General features: G+C 40.0%; 1 protein-coding gene across 3 annotated transcripts in view; it reads left to right on the plus strand.

Moving 5' to 3' along the window:
• Positions 1-25103, plus strand: part of NUP214 (nucleoporin 214) — a 109590-nt gene that overhangs the window by 35278 nt on the left and 49209 nt on the right. For 2 of the 3 annotated variants that reach the window (XM_060200395.1, XM_016191385.2), the window contains exons 14-24: positions 2964-3052; positions 5940-6029; positions 6215-6364; positions 8434-8592; positions 12570-12673; positions 15546-15728; positions 16609-16694; positions 16787-16870; positions 18594-18854; positions 20598-20759; positions 24190-24289. In XM_060200395.1, coding sequence (XP_060056378.1) covers positions 2964-3052; positions 5940-6029; positions 6215-6364; positions 8434-8592; positions 12570-12673; positions 15546-15728; positions 16609-16694; positions 16787-16870; positions 18594-18854; positions 20598-20759; positions 24190-24289 — 1468 coding nt within the window. The remainder of the gene's footprint in view (positions 1-2963; positions 3053-5939; positions 6030-6214; positions 6365-8433; positions 8593-12569; positions 12674-15545; positions 15729-16608; positions 16695-16786; positions 16871-18593; positions 18855-20597; positions 20760-24189; positions 24290-25103) is intronic. The other variant, XM_060200396.1, reaches the window with a different exon arrangement.

Raw genomic sequence — 25103 nt, forward strand, 5'->3', positions numbered from 1 at the left:
AGGTTAGCATTTTTCAAAGTTGAGACTCCCCAGTAACATAGTTGGACTAGATTGCTTTTCCTCGCTTCCTAAATATCATGCTTGTGTGCTGTGATTTTTGTACTCTGAATTGGCCTCAGTGCTGCCTTGCTTATCTCTATGATGTTTTTTTATGGAGCTATGTATGCATGATCATTCAAAAAAAAAATTATCTTGTAGAGGGGCATTTACCTTCATGTGACACCTGCCTTACATGAAGGACAGACAAGTCAGGGGGCTGGGTGGTGGTGCACGTGGCTGAGCGCACATGTTACATGAAGGACGAGTCTGTCATGCTGTGTAGAAGAGAAAGGGCCTGTAGTAGCTACTAGGCTTGTTACCTCAGAGAAATTACTTTCTATATAAACAAGCAAGTTTATATAGAAGACCATAAGTTATTATAGCTACATTGATTTAATGTGCACTGTAAAACTGCATGAAAATAAAATATCTCTAGTCTTTTCCTGTCAACCCTAAAGAAAGGTTGCAATTAGTTTTTTGGTGGTGGGAATGGTGTTTATATACAATCCTATTAATTTGTAGTCATTAAAAAAAGAAAAAAGAAAAAGGTTGCAAATTCTATATACTAAAGTCAAAATAAAACACGTTTTGTACCATTTGCTTTCTCTCCTTTTCTTTGTAAATATTTTCTATAACCTTCAACAGTTGATAGCAAAGAGGAATCATTTTTTCCGTAAATAGTTCAGTATGCACCTCCTGAAAACATGGACACGGGAGTCGGGTGGTAGCGCAGCGGGTTAAGCGAAGCGCACGTGGCGTGAAACGCAAGGACTGGCGTAAGGATCCCAGTTCTAGCCCTGGCTCCCCACCTGCAGGGGAGTCACTTTACAAGCAGTGAAGCAGGTCTGCAGGTGTCTTATCTTTCTCTCCCCTTCTCTGTCTCCCCCTCATCTCCATTTCTCTGTCTTATCCAACAACAACAACAGCAATAACAACAACAATGATCATAAACGAGGGCAACAAAAGGGAAAAAATAAAAATAAACAAAGTTTAAAAAAAAAAACCAACCATGGACACACAATACATTATTATACTGAGGAAATTGAACAGTAGATCATCCACAGCCCATATTTGCATTTCTACAGGTATCCCAGTAATGTGCCTTATGGCCCTTCCTCCTCCTAATGCAGGAACCTATCAAGGATCACACAGTTTATTATGATTGCTCATTAGTCTTGGTTTCAGATAGTTCACCTTTTTTTTTCCCCTTTTCTATTTTGTAGCATTAACATTTTTGAAAAGTTTAGGTCATTAGTTTTATGGACTGCCCCTCTGTTTGGATCTCATTGTCGCTACATGATGAGATTCAGGTTACTAGGTATTATCACCATATCACATGACTTCATTTTATTCTGGCATGGTGATGTTCATTTGCTCATATAGTTAGAATCATGTTTGCCAAATCTATTCCGAGATTTTCATTTATTTTCTTGAATGCTTTTGCTTATACCTAGCTTTGAGTAACCATTGGAGTATGAGTTTTAGGAGTGTTTGCTAAGTGTTGAGTCAACATTGAGCTGTGAAACTTCTAATCATCTTTCTTTACTTCTTGCTTGGGATTTAGGGTTGCCTTGTGGTATTTGTCAAAGTCACCTCATTCTCGGACTTCATCAGATTCTGAAAAGCACCCATAATTCAAAAAATTAAGATTCCTTGGCTACAGTTTGAGAGAGAAAATTTGAACCATTATATATATTATCCCTTTCCACCATCTACCACCCAAATCTCCATATTCCCATTCCATTATTTAATTTCTAGCAACTGTGAGAATAAGAATGAGAGGGCAATGCATTGGCATCTGACAGTATTGGAAAATTATAGCCCCTGGGACCTCACATATGTAAGTCCTGTGCTCTAATGCTAAGCTATCCCTCTGCACTGTTATTTAATTCTTAAAGTTTGATGGGTCCTAGATCACTGGCCCTCAATTCTAGTTGCACACTAGTTGGATTCACTAAGGCATATACTTCCTGATAATTTAATCAGATCCTCTGGGGAAAAGGTTAGTGCATGGGATTTTTTTGGTTTGTGTGTTAAGTTTCCTAGGTGATTTGAATGTAGAAGGGTCGTAAAGTCCCCATGAATTCATATAAGGTGATAAGAATTATTGTTCTTGCCTATTAATTTTGAAACTTTCTCCCCAGTTCCCAGATATATATCAGGTACCTCTGTGGGGAGTAAGGGTGTGCAATGACCAGTCTTCTTTCTGGGCTTATACATGAATACACATCCCTGTCATCAAATACACTCCAGTTTGATTTTTTTTTTCCTTGATATTTTATTTTAGAGTCAGATAGACAGACAGACACCAGAGCTCTGCTCAGCTCTGGTTTATAGTGGTATGAGGGCTTGAACCTGGGATTTTGGAGCCTCAGGCATGAAAGTCTTTTTGCATAACCATTATGCTATCTTTCTCACCCCAATTTTATCTGTTTTATAAGTGTTTTGCTGCATAGAACTTAATGTCATACTTGCAGTTTTCTAAACCAAAGTAACTTCAAAAATAAAAAATTTTAAATAAATGTTTTGCTTATTTTTATTTTATTGGCTAGAAAGAGAGAAATTGAGAAGGAAGGGGGTATAGAAAGGGAGAGAGAAAGAGACACCTGCAGCACTACCCCTGCATGTGGGAACCAGGGAACTCAGCATCCTTGTGCAAGGCAACCTGCTCATCTGGGTGCATCAACACCCAATGCCTCCCCCCCTTTTTTATTTAATGTTGGGGGAGTGGAGGGGAAAGCCCTAATCTTTAGTTTTCTTGGGCTAGAGGCTAGCACAACTGTAAACATAACTCTTACTAATAAATATCATAAAACAGGAAGGTGCAGGTGAGAACTCTGGCTTTAGCTTTTAGGAAAGTACATATGTTATGGGAGGAATGCCGTGCAATAATTACTGTGTTTTATTTGACTTTACTCTTGCAGGGCGATCTGCTCAGGGGAGCCCCGTGCCCTCAATGGTACAGAAGACACCCAGGATAACACCTCCAGCGGCAAAGTCAGGCTCAGCCCAGGTATGTTTAAATTCAGCTAACAACACATGTGTCTGTTCATCTTTCCTAAGCATACTTGTAAAAATGGGTCTTAGAATTTTTACCTTTGCAATTATATGGATGGTTCTGTGATAGGAAATGCCCAAGCATGAGTGTTGAAAATTTATAATGTGTGCTCACAGAAACTATTCATCTCAAAGTTAGAATTTTTTTTGCTCTTGTTCTCAAGTTTTTTCATTTTGAACTGCTTGCTTTTTGCATTCTCTCTTTTTTTGTTGAATATTTATTTTAATATTTTATTAATATTTATTTATTATTAGATACAGAGAAATTGAAAGGGAAGGGGGAGATAGAGAGGCAGAGAGACACCTGCATCCTTGCTTCACCACTCATGAAACTTTCCCTTGCAGGGGGGGACCAGGGGCTTAAACCTAGGTCATTGTGCTCTGTAATGTGAGCAGTTATCCAGGTACATCACTGCCTGGCTCCTATTTATTTGTTTTAATGAGGGGGAGCAAGCCAGAGCACTGTTCAGTTCTGGTTTAAGGTGGTGCTGGGGACTGAACCTGGGACCTCAAAGCCTCAGACATGAAAGTCTTTTGCATAACCCTTATGCTGTCTCCCCAGTCCTTTTTGTATTCTCTGTGTCTAAAAGACATAACTGGGGTGGAGGGTAGATAGCATAATGGTTATGCAAACAGACTCTCATGCCTGAGGCTCCAAAGTCCCAGGTTCAATCCCCCGCACCACCATAAGCCAGAGCTGAACAGTGCTCTGGTTAAAAAAAAAAAATACAACTGTAGCATCTGAATTTTTTCTGTCACTTCCAAAGTAATCAAGGAAACTGTCAAGTGCTCTGTTTTTCTTCAGCTTTTCATACCATCTCAACTTACTTTATTTTCAATTTTTCCTTTATATATAATACACATAAAAGAGTATATATGTGACACATGGATAGCTCAATGAATTTGTTACCATCTGAACATACTTTATTAATTAACACCCAGATCAAGAAATAGAATATCCCCCAGGACCTCAGAATGTCTCCTGGCAGGTCCTCTTTCTAGTCACTACCCTTGTTGAAGGGGATCCACCCCTAAAATTTTTAACAGCATAACTTTGTTTATCCTCTTTGTATTGTCTATAAAGTGGAATTACTGTGTGTGTGTGTGTGTGTGTGTGTGTGTGTGTGTGTGTGTGTGTGTGTGTGTGTGTGTGTTTAAGGTAGAGTTAGAGAGACCATAGCACTGAAGCTTCCCTCCAGTGCAATGGGGGCCAGACTTCAACCTGGGTCATGCACATATCATATACATTTTTTTTTTTTTGCCTCCAGGGTTATTACTGGGGCTTGGTGCCTGCCCTACAAATATACTGCTCCTGGAGGCTTTTTTTTTTCCCCTTTGTTGCCCTTGTTTTATCATTGTGGTTATGACTATTGTTGTCATTGATATCATTGTTGTTGGATAGGACAGAGAGAAATGGAGATGGGGAAGACAGAGAGGGAACGAGAAAGACAAACACCTGCAGACCTACTTCACTGCCTGTGAAGAGATCCCCCTGCAAGTGGGGAGCTAGAGGCTCAAACCAGGATCCTTACGCCAGTCCTTGCACTTTGCACCATGTGCACTTAACCCACTGCGATACCACCCGACCCCCCCCCATATACGTTCTTGATTTTGACTCTTGTTCAATGTAATGCTTGTAAGATTAATCCATGATGACATGTTGTTGTATGGAATAGACTGTGTGACTATACTGAGCAGCCTCACTGGTCTTTGAATTTTACTTTTTTTTTATTTTTTAAAAAAAACTTTATTAGAGGTCTGGGCATTGGTGCACTCAGTTAAGTACACACATTTCCATGAACAAGGACCTGGGTTTGAGCCCCGACTCCCCACCTGCAGGGGGATGCTTCATGAGTGGTGAAGAAGGCTTGCAGGTGTCTCTATCTCCCCCACCCCTCTCAATTTCTGTCTGCTATGTCTAATAAAAATAGAAAAGAAAAAAAAAATGACCACTGGGAGTGGTGGATTCATAGTGCAGTCACCAAGCACCAGTCATAACCCTAGTTACTGTTATTATTATTTTGCTTTTTATTATCCTTCTTGTTCTTGTTCTAGTAGAAGGTAAGTTCCATGAGAGTAAACCTCATCTGTCTTGTTCACTTCTATCTACTATCTACAACATTGTTTATTCCAAATGACTACCCAGTAAATCTGGATTCAATAGAATGAATACTATTTTATAATAATTATTGTATTAGGTGAGTACTTCTTCTGTGATGATGGACATAGAACTCACTGTTTTGGCAGTAGTGCAGGTGGCGCAAAGCACAAGGACCAGAGTAAGGATCCCGGTTCCAGCCCTCAGCTCCCTACCTTCAGGGGAGTCGCTTCATGAGCGGTGAAGCACGTCTGCAGGTGTCTCTCTTTCTCTCCTCTCTGTCTTCCCCTCCTCTCTCCATTTCTGTCTGTCCTATCCAACACAACTACATCAATAACAACAACAATAATAACTACAACAATAAAGAAAATCAAGGGCAACAAAAGGGAATAAATAATTTTAAAAATTAAAAAAAAAACATTATTAAAAAAAACTCACTTTTTCACTAACTGAAGCCCTAACTTGGAGAGTATTGGATCCATTTATTATTATTTTTTGAGACTGTAAGTTAATAGTATATGAACACCATTCCCACCACCAAAGGTCTGTGTTCCTAATTTATTTATTTATTTATTTATTTATTTTATTTTTTAACCAGAGCACTTGCTCAGCTCTGGCTTATGGTGGTGTGGGGGATTGAACCTGGGACTTTGGAGACTCGGACAAGAAAGTCTCTTTGCATAACCATTATATTTTCTACTCTGCCCAGATACATTTTTAAAAAACCATTTGCCTTCCATTTCAGGCAAAATCAGTTCAACCTCCTATTATAGAGAAGCAGGGACATCATCAATGGAAAGAGTCAGATCCTGTGATGGCTGGAATTGGGGAGGAGGTAAGTTTATTACTGTCCCATAAGTAGCCCCTATAATGATGAGACTTAAGTGTTTCTAAGATTCATACATAGCTGTTTAATTCAGGCCTCAAACCTTGATCCCAGTGCTCTCTGTTATTAATAAGCCCAACAGAGATGTTATGCTCATGCCATCTGAACTGAAGTCTTCTTTGTGATTTCCACAGATTGCACACTTTCAGAAGGAGCTAGAAGAGTTGAAAGCCCAAACTTCTAAAGCCTGTTTCCAAGTGGGTACTTCTGAAGAGATGAAGATGTTGCGGACAGAATCAGATGACTTGCATGCCTTTCTTTTGGAGATTAAAGACACCACAGAGGTTTGTATTTACTGATACATTTTTCAGAGTTAAATTGCACTTTAAAAAATGTAAAAATGGGGAGTCGGGCGGTAGCTCAGCGGGTTAAGCACATGTGGTGCATAGCACAAGGACCAGTGTAAGGATCCCAGTTTGAGCTCCCGACTCCCCACCTGCAGGGGAGTGGCTTCACAGGCGTGAAGCAGGTCTGCAGGTGTCTATCTTTCTCTCCCCCTCCCTGTCTTCCCCTCCTCTCTCCATTTCCCTCTGTCCTGTCCAACAATGACAACATCAATAACAATAATAACTACAACACTAAAACAACAAAGGCAACAAAAGGGAGTAAATAAGTAAATATTAAAAAAAAAAAAAAGTAAAAGTGTTCTTCTAGTACATGCTTTATCTCTTTAGGACCACTGTTTGTTTTTTAGCAGGGAAAATGAATTCAGGAGCTTATACTTAGGTGATAATACTAAGCCACCCTCAGCTCCCTCCTCCCCACCACCCTTTTTTTTCCTTTGAGTTGCCAGGGAATGAACCCAGGACCTTATAGTGTGTTACCAACACTAGGCAGTCACCCCAGGCTGCTGCTTTTTTTTTTTTTTTTGCCTCCAGTGTTATTGTTGGGGCTCACCAGCATTACCAATCCACATTGCTCCTGGTGAACATTTTTTCTATTTTATTGAATAGGACAGAGAGAAGTTGAGAGGGGAGGGGGACCTGCTTCACTGCTTGTGAGTTGTTCCCGCTGCAGGTGAGGAGGCAGGCTCAAACCCAGATCCTTGTGCTGCCTCCTGTGTGAGCTTAACCGGGTGCACCACTGCCCACCTCCTTCCACCACCACCCCCCCATTTCTTTTTAGAGAGAGGGAGATACACCAAAGCACATCTACCTCATCCATGGAGTTCCCTTGGTACTGTCCAACATATAAGCAGTAATTATCAGGGAGTAAGATTATAGGTGCTGTTAATATTTCTCATGTTTTCTGATCATTTGAATATGAATCTTTTTTTTTTAATTTTTAAAAGTGTTTTTTAATTTATTTTTCCCTTTTGTTGCCCTTGTTGTTTTTGTTGTTGTTGTTGTTGTAGTAATTATTGTAGTTGTTATTGATGTTGTTGTTGTTGGATAGGACAGAGAGAAATGGAGAGAGGAAGGGAAGATGGGGGAGAGAAAGATAGACAGCTGCAGACCTGCTTCACCACTCATGAAGCGACTCCCCTGCAGGTGGGGAGCTGGGAGCTCAAACCAGGATCCTTAAACCAGTCCTTGTGCTTTGCACCATGTGCGCTTAACCCGCTGCACTACTGCTCAACTCCCAATATGAATCTTTTTTAATGAGCACAGATTATTTTGTAGATGATAATCAACATTATTGTTTTCCAAGCACTAAATTATTTGTTCTTCTTCTTCTTTTTTTTTTTTTTTTTGGTTATGAATTGCCAGGAAATGAACCCAGAGCCTCACACACACAATACTACTGAACCCCCCTCCTGATTTAATTTTAGAGAAGCAAGGAGACAGACAGACACGAGTGCATTACTCCAGAGGTCCAGGTGGTGGCGCCCCTGGTTAAGCACACAGTATGCAAGTACCCAGGTTCAAGACCCTGGTTTCCCCCTGCAGAGGGAAAGCTTCACAAGTGGTGAAGCATGGCTGCAGGTGTCTCTCTGTCTCTTTCCCTATCTCCCCCTCCCATCAATTTCTTTCTGTCTTTATCCAATAAATAAAAATTTAATTAAAAAATTTTAGAAAGCACACACATACCAGTACATCCATGGATACACCACCATCCATGGATACTATTTTTGATGCTTTCCTGGTGTTCTGGGGATCTATTCTAAGAAGGAAGTCAGGGCACCGCTTGACTCTGGCATACAGGGCTTCAGACATGCAAAAATCTACTCTACACATGAATTACCTCTCCAACCCTGATTTTTTTAAATACAGCTGTTAATTATATTTTGATATTCATCTAGTTAGATGTTTAAAAGAAAAAAACAAAGCAAAAAAAGTCTCTCTTGATCCAGACAGATTTATTTGTTTGAAATACCACTTTTTATATCAGCATGTCCTTGTATCCTTTCTAGTCTCTTCATGGAGATATAAGCACTCTGAAGACAACTTTACTTGAAGGATTTGCTGGTGTTGAAGAAGCCAGAGAACAAAATGAGAGAAATCGTGACTCTGCGTATCTTCATTTGCTCTACAAGAGACCTCTGGATCCCAAGAGTGAGGCTCAACTCCAGGTAAAAGGACCCAGACAGAGTGGGCTAGTAAGAAACAACCCTCTACGACAGACACACTCCTTTCATTGGTGTGGGTTTAGATGGCAGTCCCTTGTGGAGTTGTGATTTCCTCTGAATAAGTAACTCCTTTCTGTAGATTGTGACAAAGTGGCTTTTTTTTTCTTAATGATTTTAGATTAGACCCAAAATGGGCTTCTTTATTAAATCTTGGGTAGAGAGCAAGATACATTTATAAATAAATTCATAAATAATACTTTAATAAGTAGCACCTGTTCATTGATTGGTGTGTGTGTGTGTGTGTGTGTGGTATGTATATCACATAGGCAATTATGTTACTTCCAGGCTAGTTTTCCGTTTAGATAGACAGAGGATGAGTAATACAGCACTAGAGCTACCTCTGGTACCTAGTGCCATGGCATTCCACTGTGGTGTTAGGATTTGAACTGGGCTATGTTCATGACAAAACACATACCCAGTGAGCAAAGTGTTTTTTGTTTGTTTGTTTGTTTATTTAATTATTTTACCTTTTGTTGCCCTTGTTTTTTATTGTTGTTGTAGTTGTTGTTAGATAGGACAGAGAGAAATGGAGAGAGATGGGGAAGACAGAGGCAGGGAGAGAAAGATAGTCACCTACAGAGCTGCTTCACTGCCTGTGAAGCGACTCCCCTGCAGGTGGGAAGCCAGGGGCTTGAACCAGGATCCTTATGTAGGTCCTTGCACTTCGCGCCATGTGCGCTTAACCTGCTGTGCTACCGCCTGACTCCCTGTTTGTTTTTTTAATATACGTTATTCCCAATGTCAGTCTTCTACAAAGTGTGTTACTAATTCCATTCAGATAAGGAAACTGAGCCTCAAGAGGCTAAGAAGATTGGCCAAGATAATATTGCTATTAAGTTTAAAGCAGAATTAAAACCTTCCCTGCCTGGCTCTTTCACAGTAAAGAACTATGCTTTACTTAAACTACTTTTCTAAGTTTTTATTCTCTTTCTCTTTTTTTTTTTCTTTGTCACCAAGGTTATAGCTGGAGCTCGGTGCCAGCGCTATGAATCCACCTCTCCTGGCGGCCATTTTTTTTCTTTTTCTTTTTTTTTTTTTTAATTTTATTTGACAGGACAGAGAGAACTTGAGAGGGGAGGGGAGATAGAGTGGGAGAAGGAAAGACAGACACCTGCAGACCTGTCACTGCTCATGAAGGGTCCCCTCTCCAAGTGGGTCCTTGTGCATGGTGATATGTGCACTTAACCAGATGTGCCACTGTCCGATCCCCTAAATTCTTATTCTTTAGCTAAGTATGATTTTTGCTTTCATCTTTGACTTGATTGAAAATTGCCATATGGCATGCTTTGGCAGCCTTTTTTTTTTTTTTTTTTTTGACAGGACAGAGAACTTGAGAGGGTAGGGGAGATAGAGTGGGAGAGAGACAGACACCTGCAACCCTTGTTGCCCTTGTTTTATTGTTGTATATTGATGTTTTCATCTTTGACTTGATTGCAAATTTTCATATGGCATGCTTTGGAGGGAGGATTATCACCCACTTCCTACTTTCCTAGAATTCCAGTAGGTGTTCACTTATCTTCCTCACTAAGAACACGTGGGCCTGTGAGTATGACAGATTCTTTGTTGCCTTGGAGAATTTGACGCTTCAGATGACCATTTCTATACCTGGTAAATTTCCTACTTGAAGTAAGAAAATGTAAAAAAAAAAAAAAAAAAAAATTCCATCTTCTCAAAAGGGTCGAGAAATCTCTGCTGTATTTGGTGTAAATATTTCCTCTCTTAGCAGGAGAGAACTGACTGCATGCCTACAACACATCAAATTGCAGGCCTACATGTTGCATCTAGTTACGTGTCGCTCCTACTTGTCTTTTTTTTTTTTTTAATATTTATTCCCTTTTGTCACCCTTATTGTTTTATAGTTATTATTGTTGTTATTGATGTCATCATTGCTGGATAGGATAGAGAGAAATAGAGAGAGATGGGGAAGACAGAGAGGGGGAGAGAAAGACTGACACCTGCAGAGCCTGCTTCACTGCCTGTGAAGTGGCTCCCCTGAAGGTGGGGAGCTGGGGGCTCAAACCAGGATCCTTATGCCTTATCCTTTGCACCGCCTGTGCTTAACCCGATGTGCTACCACCATCTCCCTACTCCTACTTGTCTTTTCCCTCTTACTCTGGACAAACTGAAAGACAAGCATAAAGCTTTTGGAGGACACTTTCTCCATTCAAAGGGAAATACCTTTCTTTTTTCACTGCTAAGTAGATTATAATTGCTAGCACTTGCTGTATGCCTACCAACTACAAAAGGAAGATGAGGAAACAGGAAGTGGAGCTACCTAGGTCTCATCTTTAGTTAATGTTGGATCCTTGAACCTTAGCAGTTTGGTTTCAAAGCCTGCTTTCTCTACTGTGTGATTCTTACAGCTTGGTAGATGACAGTGAGAAAAATGAGCATATACATATAATCTGGGCTGTGTTGCTGTGGGATCAGATGAGGAGTAGCTAAGCCATACAGAAGTATTTATGATAGACTTTTTTAAAAAGTCTCTTTTCTTTTCTTTTCCTTTTCTTTTCCCTTCCTCTCCCCCTTCACTGTTCTCCTTTTCCCATCCGCACTTCCCCCTTCCCTTACCCCCTTCCCCCTTCTCACTTTTCCCTAGTCTCTCCTCCCCTCCCCTCTCCATTACTCTTTTCTTTTTCCTTCTTTTCACCAGAGTACTTCTCAGATCTGGCTTATGTTGGTGGGTACTGGGGGCTGAATCCTCAACCTCCAGTACTTTAGGCATGAAAGTCTTTGTGCTATTTTCCTGGCCGAAAAGAAAAGCGTGTTTTGCTTTCACCTGGTAGATACTTTGAGGACATTGCGGGGGGGGGGGGGGGGGGTTGGGAGAGAATTAGAGCTAATGTACACCGATATTATGATGTTTAAAGTATTCAAAGGAAGGAGCCTCCCTGTATTCAGTAAATGTTGAGAGGAAGTTTGATTTTTTCTGGAATCAGCCTGGTCTTTACTTTATTATTGTTATTATTTTAGTGGGGGTGGCACCACCACTATGTGGCCCTACCTGAACTAATTTCTCATTCCTTTATTTTAGAGACCTGATGAGAGAAAAAAATAGAGGGAGGAGAGGTATTACAGCAGCACTCTAGCATCTAAGCAGCTACCCTAGTACCAACTACGGTGCTCCCATGTGGTGCTGGGATATGAACCCAGGCCCCTTCACATGGAAAATCATGCTCTGACCTGGCTCTTTTTAAACAGCTCAGCTTGGGCATTTGATTGTATCCAAGAGTAATGTTGGAATAGAATTAAACATTATAAAATCTTTTTATATATGTCAAGACTTCTTCAGAGAAGAAAGTATATTGTCTTCATTTGTATACATATAAATGCTTAGATCTTGACACAAGTTGCCTAGCCATGAAGGTTAACTCTGGTCCAAAATTTAAATAAAATAATATAAAATAGGATAAGCATCTTCACAATTCAATTTGTGTTAATACTACTCTTTTATTTAAAGAAGAAATGGATTTCCCCCAACTAGTCAGATGCTTTATATATTCTATGCTGTGAATAGATACAGAATTATTTTCAGCACTATTTTGGAGGAAATTTTGTTTGTATTACAACATTGTTCATGGGTAGGAGAGCAAAAGCTAAATGAATGCACTGTTGGAGTACTAGTGGAAAATTCCCAGATCATGTCAGGATATTTTACAGGAGCTGAAAAATGAGAACTAAGCCAGAACATTTATTCCCCTGGGGCCCCAGTTTGCCATGCCTATTCTGTTTCCCTTTGCACTACCTATTACACAATTCAAAAGACTTACATTAAAATTACAATATTCTAGTGATTACATTAGAATTTGTTACATTATCCTTTTTCCATGGTCTGAATATAAAAATATTTCAAAATAATGGTGATACATCTTCCTGTAAGCTACTGGAAGACTAAATGATTTGCCTCTTTTTTTCAACAGGAAATTCGGCGCCTTCATCAATATGTGAAATTTGCTGTCCAGGATGTAAATGATGTCCTAGACTTAGAATGGGATCGACATCTGGAACAAAAGAAGAAACAAAAGTGAGCAAAGTCTCATCTACCATAAGTTATGATAGACAACCCTATAACCTATCTAAAAGATGACTTAGAAGTGCTAAAAAAAAAAAAAAAAATGCCCATGGCACAAAGCACAAGGACTAGCATAAGGATCCTGGTTCGAGCCCCCGGCTTCCCACCTGCAGAGGAGTCACTTCACAAGTGGTGAAGCAGGTCTGCAGGTGTCTGTCTTTCTCTCCTCCTGTCTTCCCCTCTCCATTTCTCTCTGTCTTGTCCAACAACAACGACATCAATAACCACAATAATGTTAAACAACAAGGGCAACAAAAGGGAAAATAAATAAATAAATATTTAAAAAATCTTTTTTAAAAATGCCCTATGAATGTTCATGCTCTTGAACCCGTTCTATGTCTATAAAATGGTAATCACAGCAGTTTATATAAAAATTTACATTGCAGTACACTTTTAAAAATTGTAAAGATTTATTTACTACTATAAGAGAGAGAGCTATAATATCACTCTGGTGTATATGTGGTGCTAGAGATTGAACTCTGCACCTCATACTTGTAAGTCTCGGCCTACTGCAGCACAGTTTATAACTAAAAAATTCAGTTCAGTCTAATTATTAGGTAGTTAAAGCAGTGGCTAAATAAATCTGGTCACATTAAAAATAGAATACTGCTCAGTCACGTCAATCATTGAATAACATGGTCTCAACTAAATATACTTTTTTTTTTTTTTAACCAGAGGCACTAATCAGCTCTGGCTTGTGGTGTGGGGGATTGAACCTGGGACTTTAGAGCCACAGGCATGAGAGTCTCTTTGTGTAGCCATTGTGCTATCTACCCCCACCCCTTTAAATATGTTTTCTTTGCTACATGAGATACACACTATAGTTACATCCTTAGTGATTAGATGTAATATATGAAATCTGACAAAAGTTTAAACACAGAATCATGAGTGATCTCCAACTATGAAGAACCAAATAGAGAAGAGGTTAGAGGTAAATCTTTCGATATTCATAGTTATTGCTGCAGGGCAGGAGTAAGAAATTTGTCCTTTATACTTTTCCAAATTTTCTCCTTAGGGAAATGTGCCTAATTAGTGTGGCAATTCAGAGGATTAGAGAAGTGATGACAAGGTGTGCGAGAACCCTTTACCTTTGTTTTGAGTCCTTGGATATTGGTTCTGTACCATGTATAGCATGAAGTGCATTATAAGAGCAATAAAATACCCACAAAACATGAAAAATAGGTCTTCTCTCAAAATACTGGACTTCTGGAACTTTAATGTAATTAGCTCTAAATAGAAACAAACCAAAAAGTGATCTGGGATCAAAGGAACTTTTAAGTAGGACAACCTGGATGTGATGTCAAAGGGTAGGTAGAAAATGCTTAAAGTCACTAAGCATAGTCTAATATATTATGTAGTACCATGTGGAAAAATTCACTAAGCACAGTCTAATATATTATGTAGTGCCATATGGAGAAAGTCACTAAGCACAGTCTAATATTTTATGTAGTACCATGTGGAGAAAGGTTTTGTCCTTGATCTCAGAAACTTCATGGATCCTCCAGGTGTGTCATTTGTCTTGTGGACTTTTGGTCTTTTTAAAGATTTTACAGGGAGTCGGGTGGTAGCACAGCGGGTTAAGCACAGGTGGCAGAATGACACCTTCAGCAATGCTTCACCACTGGAGAAGCTTCTTCCCTACAGGTGGGGACCAAGGTCTTGAACCTGCGTCTATATCTATTATAACATGTACATTCTACCAGGTTTGCCACTACCTAGACCCTTTCCCCTTTCTTTTATTTGATAGTACAGAAAGAAATTGTTGGGGGTGGGGAGGGAGGATAGAGGTAGAGAAGGAGAAAAAGAGAAACACCTGCAGTCCTTCTTAACTTCTTGTGAAGCTTCCCTCCTCCTCTTCCCTCACCCCCGCAGATGGAACTGGGACTTAAACACATGGTAGGTAACATATGTGCTTAATCAGGTGCATTACCACCCAGCCCTGTAAAAGAACTTTTAAAAAATACATGTTAGGAGGCCTGGCAGTAGTGGTATTGTAGATGCAAGAGTCCTGGATTCATTCCCCAGATCCTGCTCATCAAGCATTGTGCTTGAAGGGGCCAGCAGGTGGTTCACCTAGTAGTGTGCACTTATCACCATGTTCAAGGATCCAGCTTTGAGCCCTGGGTAACCACATGGAAGCTACTACAGAGGGAAAGCTTCACAGATGATGAAAGAGTACTACAGTATTTGTCTTTGTTGCTCTCCCTCTCCCTTTCTCTATCTGGAGAAAAGAGAAAGAGAGAGAGAAAGGCCATTGGGAGTGGTAGTGTTCTAGAGGCACTGAGCCCCAGCAGTAACTGGTGGGGGAAAAAATTACATTGAACTACCTTGCCACTGGAAAAAAAAAAAAAAAAGACTGCCCTTGTTTTAGTTCTTTTCAGTGGGTCACCTCCCTGACACTAAATTATGTTTCCATTGTGTCATGTCAGTAGTCTGAAGACTCAACCAGTCAGCCTTGAAAAATTTCTTTTAAGTATATTTACAGCTAGAAAAAATTATATATTTTAAGTATATAGTGGAATGAAAATTTCCCATTTTTAACATCTCATCTTTTTCCTTTGTATAGCTGCTCTGGGGGGGTTTCTGATTATATGGTCTCTTACTACAGACCTGGCTTGCATATCAAGCTTCTCTTTCCTCATTTTTTTTTCTTAGACTTTTATTCCTGATGTTAATTTCCTGATGATTTTCTTCTCCACTATTTCTCTTTTATTCTTTATTTACTATTATGTTACATTTGTGATCATTTTTTCCTTTTCCTTTTGTTGGGAGATTCTTTTACACCAACTATTTTACATTAATCTTGTCACTTTGCTGTCAATAGGCGCCTGCTTGTGCCAGAACGAGAGACACTGTTTAACACCCTTGCCAACAACCGGGAAATCATCAACCAACAGAGGAAGAGGTTGAATCACTTGGTGAACAGTCTCCAGCAGCTCCGTCTTTATAGCCAAACCTCCCAGTGGAACCTCCCAGTAACTGTTCCTTCCCAAAGTACCACTCAGAGGTAGCTGGGTCTGTTAACACCACTTGCACTGAATAAATTGTAACTGGATGAATAAATGTTTGAGGACCAAGGGAAAGTGGTTTTAGAGAAATTCAGGTGTGAGTTTGAAAGTGATTGCAGTATGGTTCCTATCAGGTTCCTTATATGCTTTGATCCATGTTCCTTTGAATGGAAGATGGGGATGGCAATACTGCCTCATGAGATTGTTCAAAGAGTTAAATCTGAAAGCACCTAGCAGTGAGCCTGATGAACCAACTGCTCAATAGCTAATGCAGATATTATAATAGTATTATTTCATCGAAATTAACGGGCAGTATTAAATTGACTTCCTTACCTTGAATGAAGCTCAGATTTGTTGTTTTTGCTTGAGTGTGGAAACTTCTAACTCTTGTTGTTTAAGAATGTTTACCCTTGAAATTATGATGGTGGTTTTGAGTTTCTCTTTTAAGCCAAGTGTCTAGATTTTAGTTTCACTTTATGCTAAAGCATTATCAGTATTGTGGGTTTTGGGGTGGTGGTATATAGTGTTGAGATGTCTATATCCTTTTCATTGTTTTTGGTGCCTACATGACATATACCACTCCTGCTAGACCCCCCCCACACACACACCTTTTTTTTCTTATTATTGGAGCAAAGAACTGTTGCAACTTCTGTTGTACTTTGCTACTTGTAAAGCTTTCCCCACAGGTGGGTGCCAGGATCTCTACTGGCTGTGCTACCACCCAGACCCTTTTTTAAATTATTGATTTGTCAGATTTCCTGTTTCTGTTTTGGGGTTGGTCTCATTTCATGCATTTGCACTTTGGAACATAGTGTTAATCACCCTTCTTCAAGTTCCTTGAGTCCAAGTTGGTTTGTATATAACATTGTCTTACTTCAGTTTTGACAGTGACCTTGAAAGCCTGCGTCATGCTTTGCTGAAAACTACCATAGAATCTCATACTAAATCCGTGCCCAAAGTACCAGGTAAATTCATTCTTCCTAATCGTTTAACTCCCTTTGTTCTCTTCCATCTACTGAACTGAATTTTAAGCACTTGTGGATTCATTTTCTTGCAGCCAGACTGTCTCCTGTGAAACAGGCACAGCTGAGAAACTTCTTGTCCAAGAGAAAGACCCCACCAGTGAGATCCACTGCTCCAGGTAAAGGACATTAGTCTTGGATTTTTTTAGCATGTGATGTGGGGGTATTGTGCACATGTATGTATGTTTTGTTTTATCTACAACTTTAGTGTTTATGTCTGTATATTTTCTTTGAAATTCCATTTTTTTGATAGTTTGTGTCTGGGTTTTATTTTTTCAATACTTTATTTATTTATTGGATCTTATTCGGCTTTAAAAGGAGAGAAATTCAGTAGATACTGTGATGAACCTTAAGGACAAAATGCTTAGGGAGATAAGTAAGTCACCAAAAGATAAATTTACTGTGATTCTATTTGAAGTACATAGAATAGTCAGTTTCATAGAAATAAAAAGTAGAATGATGGTTGCTAGGTACTGAGAGGAGGAGAGTGGCTATGTGGGTATAGATATTTCCATTGTTATTCTATTACCCTTTCAGTAATACTTTATGGAACAAAAGTTCTTTTCTTTTATTTATTTGTTGTTAATAGTATGTTACAAGATTGTGAGATTGCAGTGTATAGTTCCATACCATACCCACCAAGTTCTGTATACTCACCCTCTTCCCTCCCTAAGATAACCACCATAGTTTTCACAAGTCTTTTCAGTTTGTCCCACCTGTAGTGGGGACGCATCACAAGTGGTGAAGCAGGTCTCTCTTGCTCTCTACCTCTCCTTCCCCCTCTCAGTTTCTCTCTGTCAAATAAAATGGCGGGGGGGATGGAAAAGAGGAAAAAATGGCCACTGGAAGCAGTGAATTTGTAGTACCAGCACTGAGCCCCAATAATAACCCGAGAGGTGAAAAAGAAGAAGGAAGAGGAGAAATAATCTGTTTGTGCGTGTGCGTGTGTGGGAAGTTCATATGAATTAGATCTCTAGACTCCACATATGAATGAAGCCATCTAGTAGTTGTCTTTCATCTCTACTTAATTTCACTAAGCACAATCACCTCTAGTTCTGTTTTGTCCCAAAGGACACAGTATCATCTATTTTGACTGCAGAGTAGTATTCCATGGAATATATCCCATAGCTTCTTTAGGTAGTCATCTATTGATGAGCATTTAGGCTGCTTCTGCTCTGGCTTTAGTGCAGCTATGAGCATAGAGGTGCATATGTCTGTTTGAATTTGTGTTTTGAGTATCAATTGGGCAAATGCCTAAGAGTGGTAGTGCTGGATCATAAGGTAACTGCATTTTTATTTGTTGAAGAACTGTCCATACAGTCTTCCAAAGAGGCTACACCACTTTACATTCCTATCAGCAGTGTAGCAGATATCTCTGGGAACATTTCAGCCCTGAGGACTCAGGACACTGTGTGTTCTCCAGTCAGCATTAGGCCAGTGTTTAGACCTTTTTTATTGGAAATTACTGCAAACTTTTTACACTCTGTTCTGGAAGGCTATTACTGTTCTCATATGTTCTTATCCTGCCTGTTAAAGAACTTCTAGGGTGGATCATGTTCTCCTGTTATTTACACCAATATTTTTTCTGTGTCTCACCTCACTTGTTTCTGTTTGACAGTCAAATATTTTTGTCATATACAGCACTATTTTTTAAAGCCCAATTATAGCAAAGACCGAAAAACATCTTGGTTCACATTTGACAACAGCTGCTTCCACTTTTATTTAAATAATAATTGAATTGTTTTACCAGTTGATTTTTTTTTTTTTTTTTACCATGAAAATTAAAGAACTTGTGGGCATGTTTTGAGTTGTCTGCATTGTGTCTTGTTTTGGACTTTGTAGCTAGTCTGTCTCGGTCAGCTTTCCTGTCTCAAAGATACTATGAAGACCTGGATGAAGACAGCTCAACATCCTCTATTTCCCAGTCTTTGGAAAGTGAAGATGCACGGCCCTCCTGTAAAGATGACGAGGCAGTGGTCCAGGTCCATCGGCATGCCCCAGTGGTGCGCACTCCTTCCATCCAGCCCTGTCTCTTGCCTCAGGCAGCTACTCTTTCTAAATCTCACCTCATTCATGGTTCACCTGGTGTGATGGGAAATTCAAGTAAGTAAGCAATAAGGTAGAAAACTCACTTTTTACCCTATTAGGCTTCTCACTAGTGGAGGAACTATCACTGGGTTTTATATTATCACAAACAAGTTTTTGTTTTCAATCTTTTCTGCTAATATTTCAGAAATTAGAAAACTATTCTGCTGAGATGTGTTACCATTAGAATCAGTTGTTAGGACTTTGTAAGGTAGAGGAGATGGTTACAGCTTTATCAGTAAGTCCTGCTTTGGAATTTGTTTTGTTTCTGGTTTTTTGGTGTTTTTTTTTTTTCCCAGCATGAGAGACTAAATCCAAGGCTTTGTGCGTGTGTCATATTCCTGACAGACCTTCCTAGCTGCATTTTTCATTAATTAATTTTTTTTGAGGAAGAGGGAGAGAAAGAGAGGAAGAAGAACACAGGACTCTTTACTATGCATGGACATGTACACCCCACATACCTGCCCAGTGCTGTCCGTGGTGTTCCTCTGTAGAGCTGGCACTTTAACCTCGGACCTCACACATAGCAGTAAGCTAGCTTCCAGCTCCACGCTGTGGTATTTATTCCTACATTTGTTACAGAGCTGAGACCTTGCACATGTGCAATTTCATCATTTCCAGCACACACACACACACACACACACACACACACACACCCCTTTTTTTTTTTTTTTAAACCAAAGCGCTGCTCAGCTCTGGCATATTGGAGTAGGGGTATGGAGTGAGAATTGAAACCTCAAGCATAAAAGTCTTGTATAACCATTGTTTTTATGCAGAGCCTCAAGCATAAAAGTCTTATATAACCACTGTTCTGTCTCCTTCACCCACTAGACCAACTTTTTATTTAGAGAGGTGAGGGGAGATACTCTGTAGCTGTCTGATCCTCCTATGTGGGCCACATACACAACAGGCCAGGTGCCCTACTGGTTTGATAATCTATTTTTAGTACTAGGGCGTCATGCCTACATGGTCTCATCACTCCCATGTGGGCTTGTTTTTTTTTTTTGTTTTTTTTTAATTACAGATAAGAGACGGGGGGGGGGGCAGGGGAACAGAGAGACACCATAGCACTGCTTCACCTTAATAAAGTTTCCCCTGGTGATATGCACGGTGTTCCCATTTGGTGACTGGGATCTTGAACATGGATCCTCATATTTGGCAAAGTGTGCACCCCACTGTGTGAGCCATCTCCTAAAACCCCTTAAGTGAGGGTCTGTTTGGAAGTAAAAAGGAGAGGCTATTTGCCTTGGTAGGTAGCAGCACCCTCACTCATGCTTTCAAATTCTGTCTCTCTCTGACTCTACTTATAGCAGTGTTCTCCCTAAATACTTGAAGCTATGGTGCTTGCTGTCAGTGTTGACTCAGTGAAGTATTCTGTGTACACCTTTTGTTTAAAGTGTTAAGACTTTGCACTGAAGTGACTTCTATCCCAGCACAAACAGTTGTGATCATGAAGTACTGGGATATAGAGATTTTATGAAAGAAGAGTAGACATTTGATCCATATTGGCATCAAAGTTATATCTCATTCTCAGAAAAAAATGACAGCATCTGTTATTATAGAGGTAGGCATGCACACTCCATGTGATATCTTTGAAAGGTCTAGCTGCCATCCTACCGTTTTACTGGCACTTTGCTTTGAATGCTGGAGGACTTTTAATCTTAGCGTTTTTCTTGCTCTCTCACATGGAGAACTTACCATTTTAACTTTCATGTAGTCATCTTCTCACCCACTCTCACTTATTTTTACTTTTTTCCTTAGTGTCTACATCTACTAGCAAAATTATTCCTCAAGGGGCTGATAGCACAATGCTTGCCACAAAAACTGTGAAGCATGGTGCACCTGGTCCTTCCCATCCCATTTCAGCTCCCCAGGCAGCCGCCGCTGCAGCGCTAAGACGACAGATGGCCAGTCAGGCACCAGGTAAAAAGTGTGGCCCCACATATGTGCAGAGACTCGCTGTGACTAGTTTGAGTCCTAGGCCATGATAGTAGGTGCCAAGAAACAGCTGACTCTTTGTTGCCCCTCAAAAGAGAAGACTGATATGACAGTTTCCAATCCCTTTGAGGCAGAGTTCAAGATTACAGAATACAAACTAGTTGAAACTTTTTCAAAGTTGAAACTGGGAGGTATGAGATCTCCCACATTCAGTTAAAGGGGAAACCAGTGTTTTTTATTTTGTTTTTGTTTTATTTTGTGTGGATGTGTTTTATGAAACTGTTAATCCCCACTTTTAAGTAGTGTCTGCTTTAAGCCCAAATGTGATCTTCTCGGTCAGATCATCTATTAACATTGTAATTACCTCATAGTTTCTTAGGGACCCCACTGTCCTATGAAGTATATTAGCGTACCTGCTTTTTCCTCAAGTACTATTAAGTAGCAGAACCCAGACTAACCTTTTTCTTTTTTGCTTCTTTGTTTTTTCTATTGCAGTATAGCATTTTATTTTATTTTGTTTCTGTTTTAATGGTCCCTAGGGTTATGGCTAGGTCTGGTGCCTGCCTGATAAATCCACTGCTCCTGGTAGCCTTTATTTTCCATATATACTCAGCTCTGGCTTTTAGTGGTGCTAGGGATTGAATCTGGGGCCCCAGAGGTGAAGGCATAAAATTCTTTTACAAAACTATTATGCTGTCTCCCCAGCCCACTCCTCCCCCTTCCCTCCCTCCTTCTTTCCTTCCTTTCCCTCTTTTTCTTCCATTCTTTCCTTCCTTTTTTATTTTATAGAACAGAGAGAAATTGAGAGGGGAGAGATGCCTGCAACACTGCTTCACTACTCATGAAGCTTTCCTGTGGGGAGAATCATGAGCCTGAATCTGGGTCCTTACATATGATAGTGTCTGCACTCAACCTGGTGTGTTACCACCTGGCTCCTAGTACAGCTTTGTAAGGTGGCAAATTTTGTCTTTACAAATGGAAACTAATGAACTAATCAGCACATATTTTTTCAATGGTTTGTGAGTATCCCAAATTTTCTCCATTAGGATTTCTAGGTAATTGTTCTTCATTTAAGGACTTAATTTCACACCAAGGTATGATTTGTACAAGATAGTGATACTCCACGAAAGGAAGTTTGTCTCTCTTCCACTCCTCAAAATAAAATAGTTGGCAGTGGCAGTGTTGCTGGCATGTAGTGGGGCAGAGGCAGGAATGCTACAAATATCTTTTTTTTTTTTTTTAGGGGGGAGTAGGGGAAGGGGTAGCTAAAGCCTTGCATGCTCAGTTTCTCTGCTCTAGGCCACTTCCTTCAAATAGAGAAATAAGAGACAGAGGAGAGACACCATACCTCTTCTTCTTCTAGCATTTGCCACCATACCTCTTATATGGTGCAAGGGCTCAAACGTGGGGTGGTGGAGTGGGAGCAGCCAAGTACACACCCTAGCCATTCAGCTCTCTCCAGCCCTACAAACAGATCTGTGAGCATGCGCTCAACCAGGTGTGCCACTATCTGGCCCCAACTATTATTTTTAAAAGCATAAAAAGATGTGATTTGATTTAGACAAAAATATTTTATTATTAAAGGCTTCTAAGAAAAGTTCAGATATTTATTGGATAGAGACAGAGAGAGCTAGACAGGGGAGTGGGGGATAGCTATGGAGAGAAAAAGAGAGACACCACTTGTGAAGCTTCCTTTTGCAGGTAGGGACCACATACTGGAGCCTAGGTCCTTGTACACTATGACTTTACACTCTTCCAGGTGTGCTCCCTGGCCCTAACAAGATAACTTTTTTAAAAAAATATTTATTCCCTTTTGTTGCTCTTGTTGTAGTTATTATTGTTGATGTTGTCCTTGTTGGATAGGACAGAGAGAAATGGAGAGAGATGGGGAAGACAGAGAGGGAGAGGAAGACAGACACCTGCAGATCTGCTTCACCACCTGTGAAGCAACTCCCCTGCAGGTGGGGAGCCGGGGTCTCAAACCTGGATCCTTACACCGGTCCTTATGCTTTGTGCCACTTGTGCTTAACCCACTAAGTTACCGCTGGACTCCCACAAGATAACTTTTTAAGTACATTTGAGTCATCTGAAAAATTAGAATTCTGTGATGTTTTCAATAAATATTACTTGGACTGAATAGAATCTTAGTATTGTGCTGGAGACTCAAAATCAAACTGTTCATAAACTTAAAATCTGCTAGGATTCTGAATAGGAAGTAATGTGATCTCTTCTCATTTTAGAAGGAACATATTTTTTTAATTATTTATTTATTGGATAGAGATAAAGAGAAATCTATAGGGAATGAAGAGGTAGAGAATGAGAGAGACCTGCAGCATTCCTTCACTACTAGTGAAGATTTCCCCTTCAAGTGGGGACTAGGGGATTGAACCTGGGTATTGGCACATTTAACATGTTAGCCTTATGCAGCACGGCACTGCCTCCCTGCCCCTCAGAAGCAAGGTTGTTTTTTGTTTGTTTTTTTAAGATATAGGCACTTTTTATATGAAAAATGAAGTGTTGTATAGTCATGGGCTATCTTGGTAGCATTTCTGAGGGAAGGAGTAAAAGCCAAGTCACCTAGCTCCAAACTTATACCTGGCTACAGCTTTCAAATTACTCAAACATCCAGAAAATCCAAATGTTTCTTAGATTTTCTTGGTTGTCTTTTTATAATACAGCCTAAACTTACTAGACATTAAGAGACATGAAAGTTGATGAGCCTTAAACAGATAGGTAGGCATTAGATCAATCCCTGTTGCCATGTGTTAATTCAGGCCTAGGGGCCTCTTCCCCCAAAAGAATATCATGGTGTTAAAATCCAAGCTATAATTTTCACATTTTATCCATTATGGTTATCTCACTAAAGGATGAACCTCCTTCAGAGAGGAAGCTTGTTTTCAGTACCCAACAGTCTAGCAATAAGCCTATGTTAGACAATCCTGAGTCTGACCTGTCATGCAGAGCTGGGAAATTGTACCCACGTGTAGGTAACTGCTATAAAACATTAACCCTCCAATAAAGTGGGAAAAGAAACAGCATGGAAAGGAGTGAGATAGGGAGGAACCCTAAGTCTAAATGCTGCTAATCTTCTAGTTCTTTTGGTACTTTTGTAGAACAAAACAACAAGTTGCAGGTTGTCTGTCTTAGTTCTGTTCTATAAAAGTTAGCTGGCCAGGAAATTCCTTTTTCCGAGACTAGTACATGGGGTTAAGTTACACCAGGTCTCATTCTATAAGCTTAATTAGTAGAGTAGGCCAGGTATTCTGTCTATTGAGAGGAGTTACAGAACTACCTAGAGTAGATTCCCTTTAAATGGAAAAGTTAAATTCTGCTTGTGTTCTAGTTATTTCTGTGGCTAGGTTGTCTTATTTTATTTTGTTGCTGCAATCAATGCCTCTTTTTCTCTACTTAATAGCTGTAAGTACTTTGACTGAGTCAACTTTGAAGAATGTTCCTCAGGTGGTAAACGTGAAAGAATTGAAGAATAACCCTACAGCCCCCTCTGCAGCCGTGGGGTATGTACTATTACCGTATTTCTGTGAATTTAATTCCATGAACTATTCTGTAGTAGTGATGAACTACCTACAGGGGACAGCATTTGCTGGTGTCACAGGGTAAGTTTCCTGCAGAGCCTGAGGCTTTAAGAACTAGCTAATTTGGGGAACACAGGTGGGTTTTTAGGAGATTGTCCTCTGCTTGCCAGCGACAGCTGCCTGATCCTTTATCATGTGTCTTAGTTCATATACAGTTTTCTGCTTTCCATGTGTAAATCTACATGTGCACATTAGGGTTAGTAAGCCAGAACTGGCCTTTCATTCTAAATTAGACTGTTGATTCTGAACTTTGCAGTAGTCATCTTGAGATTGGCAGTCTCCTTCACTTCCTTTCTTCATGCTGCTCTATTATTATTATTTTTTTTGCCTCCAGGGTTATTGCTGTGGTTTGGTGCCTGTACTGTAAATTCAGCGCTCCTGGAGACCATTTTTCCCATTTTGTTGCCCTTGTTCTTCTTGTTACTATTATTGTTGCCATTGCTGTTGTTGGATATGACAGAAATTAAGAGAAATCGGGAAGACAGAGAGGGGGAGAGAAAGACAGATACCTGCAGATCTGTCTCACCACTTGTGAAGTGACCTTCCTGCAGGTGGGGAGCCGGGAGCTTGAACCAGGATCCTTACACCAGTCCTTGCATTTCACACCATGTGCTCTTAGCCCTCTGCACTACCGCTCGGCCCCTTAGCTCAGCCCCTTAATGCCACTCAATTCTTTTCAAGTTTCTTTTGCTTTTTGTATGAAAAGACGTATCTTTTAAAAGGTATCAGCTTTACT

This window comes from Erinaceus europaeus, chromosome 10 (genome assembly GCF_950295315.1).
Source record: "Erinaceus europaeus chromosome 10, mEriEur2.1, whole genome shotgun sequence".
Classification (NCBI taxonomy): domain Eukaryota; kingdom Metazoa; phylum Chordata; class Mammalia; order Eulipotyphla; family Erinaceidae; genus Erinaceus; species Erinaceus europaeus.